This window comes from Nothoprocta perdicaria, unplaced genomic scaffold (assembly GCF_003342845.1).
Source record: "Nothoprocta perdicaria isolate Ctin4 unplaced genomic scaffold, notPer1 scaffold_387, whole genome shotgun sequence".
In the NCBI taxonomy this organism is placed as follows: Eukaryota; Metazoa; Chordata; class Aves; order Tinamiformes; family Tinamidae; genus Nothoprocta; species Nothoprocta perdicaria.
In genome coordinates, this window is record NW_020455629.1 from 300,572 (window position 1) to 306,571 (window position 6,000).

The 6,000-nt window shown below is 36.2% G+C and overlaps 1 protein-coding gene across 4 annotated transcripts in view; it reads right to left on the minus strand.

Moving 5' to 3' along the window:
* The window catches only part of SMOC2 (SPARC related modular calcium binding 2), a 126,466-nt gene that overhangs the window by 4,804 nt on the left and 115,662 nt on the right, over positions 1 to 6,000 (minus strand). For 2 of the 4 annotated variants that reach the window (XM_026044835.1, XM_026044834.1), the window contains exons 10-11: positions 2,292 to 2,394; positions 1,148 to 1,395 (exon numbers count right to left, since the gene is read on the minus strand). In XM_026044835.1, coding sequence (XP_025900620.1) covers positions 1,148 to 1,395; positions 2,292 to 2,394 — 351 coding nt within the window. Of the gene's footprint in view, positions 1 to 1,120; positions 1,396 to 2,291; positions 2,395 to 6,000 lie in introns of all 4 variants that reach the window. The other 2 variants (XM_026044833.1, XM_026044832.1) reach the window with 1 other exon arrangement.

The following is a 6,000-nucleotide window of genomic DNA, read 5'->3' on the forward strand; positions in this document are numbered from 1 at the left end:
CCTTGTGCCCTGGACCAATGACTTGGGATCCAAATTTCACGTAAAGGAAGCCAAGAAGTGCTGGCTGCTACAGTACAGAAGTGGTGGATTTTAACGTATTAAGTGAGCATAACAGCATCCATTTTAAGTCACCACAAAAAAAGATGTTGTGTTTCCCCATTTGTAGCATAAAGATAACAGTCACCTACATACATATTTTCACCTTTCCCTTATGAAGGAAAAATGCAAGAGATTATTATTAAATTCGCCCCAAAAAAGTCCTGAGTTTCATGTATTTGTCCTAAGAAATCAATTTCAGGCAGCCACAGAGATATTATTAGTACACTGCACACCTATTCCTTTCTGCAACATACTCATTCTAGACCAGAATCCAACCTTTTATTTTGACTGCATTTCCCACTTAGCTTGCTTTTCATTCACTATGACACCTTTGTTTTACTGTCCCGGCTTCATTTTGGCCCTCCAAACAAATAGAAAAAAAATGCCTATATTTATAGTTTACAGCTTCTTACAATAAAAAAAGATGGAGATTAACTGATGCTGTTTGCAAAGATTTTGTAATTCCTTGTTTTCAGAAATTACATGAACGAATACTGCAGGGATTACGATGCACTTCTGTAATCTTTCTACTAGCATTGCAGCCAAAAGTGGTGGTGTAGCAGCAGTTGTTCCATCCATGTGATAGATGACCACATTCCTCACTGTATCTCTAGGTCACATTTGAGAAATGAGAAGCTATTAGAAGGGGAAATAATGTGCCTCCTTCCCAGCAAGAATCCAAAAAGTACAGCTGTGACACTTCCCCTCATTCGTGACATGCTGTTATAATAACACTGTTTTCAGTTAACTATTAATGATATCCTATCTCTTAGTTTTCCTGCTGTAATGAAGCAACGTAAGTGAGCATTTAATGACCAGTCACAGGAAGTTTTTGATTCTTTTGGGACGTGAAGTGATGATTTGTATACACAGAAGCAGTTTTCCCCTCATCTGTCCTAAGCAACAACTCCAAAAGCTACAGGCAGATGTCCTTTTTTATTTTGTATACTTCTGGCATATACAAATACCAATTTTGAMACCTTTGAAGAATCTAGTGAAAAGGATAGAAAAAAATTCTTACTATGGCGTTTCTTTGTTTCTGCTTTACCTTCTTCTTTTGTTACTCCCAGACAGCCCATTAATTCTTGAACTGACAAGGACTTATCGTTGTTCACATCACAGTATTCCACAAACTTCTTCACACATTTTTTGGGTTTTGATTTCTTTCGTAGGAATCTCTTAAAAGGTTTGATTTCTTTCTTGCCAATGTCACCACTGGAATTTTTATCAAGTTGTTTGAAATACCAGTGGACTACTCTCTCCTCCAGAGTGTGATTTGGATCAGGCTCTGAAACTCTGAAAGAGAAACCAAGTGTTAAGCCTTAGTTGTCATTGCATATGTTTGTTTACCGTTACTTATGATTAGCTAGATCACTAGGTGCTTTGTTAGATTAATCTCTTCACTTTTGGACACTCCTTTCTTGTAGTGAATCTCTTTTCTTTTTATTGTGGCCAGTTACATGGCTAATTTTATACTAAGGACTAGAATCCGGTCTTAACCAATTCTGAAACTCTGCTCAGGTCTGCACTATACACAGAAAATAATGCCTTCTCCTTTTATTTCCTGAAGCACAGAAAAGTGAACAGAGAAATACAAGTGAAAAGGATGCTTCTGTAGATGCAAGCACATAGCACACCCAAATGAAGCAGGCCAACCATCAGCATCAATAAATATCTAGACTCTGAGTACAACCCACTACAGACACTCTTAGAAATCAAAAATCTAAATCCATTCAACAGAGAGTAAGTTAAAATACTAATCTGACCTGCAGACTTGCAAAATTTTACTTATTTTTAATTCTAGGTGTGACTGTTGTTAGCAGTTTTGTTTTAGAAGCCATGAGGCAAAATATGAATCTAGAAGGTAGTGCACATTCCTCAAGAGAAATCTAACAGGAAAGCAAACTAAGATTGGCGTATATTTGTACCAGCAATTACAGATTACCAGCAATTACAGGTTACAAACTGTAACCTGTGTTGCTGATTAGAGTTCAGCCATCAGATACATGCCTATTTAGTGGGCATTGTCCCTAGCGATAGCTCTGAAGTAAAATTTCCCTGATCAGTTCTTGGATATTTACTCTTTGTGAAGGCAGAAGTAAAATTATTTCTCAGAGTCCTTAACACTTCATTCATCACTACCAGAAGACATGAAAAGGATCTAAAGACACAGGAAAAGATCTAAAACCCACCGGCTAGAAGACAACGAKGGATCAGAAACTGCATGCACCATATCTGTGGACAATGCATCCAAAACACTAGTCAGGAACTCATTCTTCTTAGCCCCAGGACAACCTAGAAAAACAACAGATTTTTCCCTTTCCTTATTTCCTCTTTTTACAATATTTAGCTTTCAATGATATTTCAAAGTCAGGGAAGAATGTGACTTCTGTATACAAACTCCAATAAACTGAATTTCAGAATGTTTCAAAATGAAGCATCTAAATTCAGGCACATATCTGGGTGACAGATCATGGACAAAGAAAACCCATCTTTTAAAATTTGTATATCTGGTATGTATTGCTTGGATCCCTTTCTTTCAATTTAGGATATTTTCATCCCTCTGTGAGATGCTTTTTCTATGGGTATCACATTTTGAAAAGAATAATTATGAAAAGGCATATGTTTGTCTATTATATAGACAGTACAAAAACACAGGCTAGAAGCTCAAATAGCACTTTTTTTTTTTTTGAGTTTTCCACCTTCAGATTTCCTCTGAGCTGCCACTAGTTTTCTCAACAATTTTAGTGCATCATTTTTCTTCTCTGTAAAATGAGAGTCATCTCTCTCCTTCTTCCACTGTTGTCTGGACAAGGGTGTAAAAGTCCCACTCTACAGCACCTCACACAATGTGAAGTTGTTAGCTTCTACTTTCGTTCTTACTATTGGATGCTACCGTGATACTGTATTGTCCCAACTGTCACTTCCACAAAACTCTTTGAAAGAAACTGACAGCACATTTCAGATACTTAATACATCAAATGAATATGTATTGAAAGAACCATTCTTAGAGCAGTGCAGCTGGAACAGACAAGTTCATCTGGCAAGTGCAGTGTTGTTGACACATGGAGATTTGATTCCATAAAGCACCTGCTTCCTCTCCTCTTCCCTAGAGCCCCAAGCCAAACACCATGTCTTAATCCATCTCTGCAATGGCTGAATTAAATTCTAGGATCATCCACGAGTCATGACACGGAGATCATAAGCTTGAAGCTAGAGCCTGTGGCATCRTTTTTCACAGACAGTTCTGCGCTGGAGGTACTGCTCTAAAAGTACATATCTGAAATCAGATGTCACTGYCCTAGAAATGTTCATCTTCCCTTAGCTTTACATCAGTAAATGTACATCAATTAAAAARCAAAACAAATCAAAACAAAAAACTTAACTTGGACTACATTCCGAGGCACTTGTGTTGTGAAAGAAGCAGGCATGAGAAGGGATTGAGGAGTATATCAAAAGGTTCATAACAGTATTCAGTGGGTAGTCCAAAATGCATGCTGGCATGTAAGAAACTTTCTGAATATACAAGTAAGCTATACACTGTTATTTAAATGAGACTATATAATTTTGCAAGTCACAATGCTCTGTTGCTCAGGGATGAGCAGGTAGAGTTCAAGTACTTCCAACACAGAAAGCACATCCAGCAATGTACCTGTCAACTGAATCTCTGATCATGCTACTGACCTCAGCACTATAACTTGCTAACAAGGTTACCTGGCCTATGGACCAGAGTTGGTTCACTTCAAAGCATAGGTGAAAGAAAAAAAAAAAAAAAGTGGTTTGTCTGCAAATGCCCATGCATACCTGTCTCCAGAAAAACTAGGTTTACTCCTTTCTTGCTTGTACTGTGTTAGTGTCATCAAACATAAGCTTGAATCTTTCTCTAAATATGAGTTTTAAATTGATACAGGATTCATTGAATAAGAGTATCTCAAAATATAATGCATAGACAAGATTATTTGACTCTTCTTTCTCTGTTCTTTTTTGGATATATGATAATATTAATAGTTGATCTGATTCAGAAGCTATCTGAATTGTTCTTGTTAGCTATGAATGTATTTCTGAAACATATGGAAGCAACAAAAAAGGATATCTGGGGTAATTTCCACTGCTGTGCAGGGAGTTGCTCATTGCTAGTTGCTCTAGCATATATGTCACAAATGTGAGATTAAAATCAGAACTAAGCTTGATGTTTATGAAATACAGCTAGGGAATACAAAGAATCAATTTCTAAATTCAAAAGAAATTGGAAGAAAAAAATCCATGTTTAAAGTCTAGTCCCTGATAATTTTGCTTAAGATTAAGAAAAGGTTTTTAAATGTGCACTGCACAAAGCTGCAACAGCAGCTGACAATAATAGAAATCTTCTCATAGAAAATAAATATTGCTGTTAAAACAAACACAGCTTGTTGCTGTGAAACATTCTCGGTTATACCTCTACTACTTAACGTAAAATGACTCCCCACAAAATCCTCACGGTTTAAAAACAGAGAATATATTCAGTTTCTCCCAATTATAACTTTTGCTGATGTGTGGGCAATCACACAGCAATTTAGCTCACAGTGAAAACTCTGTTCTTTGCAGGTGTTATTAACTCAGAGTAATTCTCCAGAGGCTTCATGTTGAGCTTTAACTTTCAGCAAACTTGCAGAAGAAATGGCAGGACTGGGGGAGCTTTCATCTGATTGTAATGAAAAATTCACTCTTAGTGGACTAAACATAGAAAGGGGAAAAACGATCTGTGATGGGAGCCTTCTGCTGCTTCTCACTATGTTTTATATGCTTCAGCTTCCTCTTGTGCAACTGCTTTTTCTGTGTCACTTTGACAAGTTGCATAAATAATTTGTTGTTACAAGGTTGAAGCTGAAACCACATGGATTTACCTGCAGGTTCAGAGGTGTAGCACAGAAATAAGTGTTTGCTTTGTGTAGAGTTTTACCAGAATGTATCCTCCATTAATCACAGCACAGCCCTTAGAAACCTTAGACCAACAAACACCACATATGACAGGAGAACTATACAAACATCTCACTTCAGCTAAGGCATAAAGGCAATCAAAGGATCATTATGATATATCTGTAAGCACATATGTATGTAGGTATATATACATATCTGTGTATAAACATATCTACTATTAGTATTAAAGATGATTTTTGGAATTAATCTGTAGGAAAGGGGTCTACAAACGTTCTAAAATATGCACCCAAATGCCTTTGGAGTTCCCTGCTTGGTTGATAATAATCTATTACTGTCAATCTTGGAAGACTATCTTTTACAGCACATCTGAAGTCATAGATAGAACAGCATTTTGTTTATGTCTGTAAAAATGTGAGCACAACAGAAAAAAATTTACAWTTTTAAAAGGGAGTTTACATTAATCTTCTCTGTGTATATGCAAGAGAGGAATATTTCTGAGTCTGTCACTCAAAAATTTAAAATATGACAACTTTTAATTAGCAAATGTAAAATTCCCTTTTTCATTTCCTATTTGTTACTATGAATACCAGGCTTAGCAGTGCAGCCAATTACAATGACTACAGAAATCTCTTTGAAGATTATAATTATGTTTTAACATGCCCAAATCAAAGTCGTCAGAACTATTAACTTCTCCTTTGCAGATTTTATTTCACTGAAAAGTAGTAATACAAAGGAAAACAGAATTTAACATCATCTATTTGTCAATRCTAGTGATTGTGATGAGAAAGCAAAAGAGAGAAAAAAAGGAAAATAACGTTCTTCCCGAATTTTATGCATATATATGTGCATTTTATGAGTTTACTCATTTTGAACTAAAGAAATCACAGGAAGCTTATATTTGTCTAGGTATGCAAAGGACGCTCACTGTACCGAGAACTTCCCGAGCACTTCCTGAACTCCACTACAAAAAAAAAAAAAAAAAAA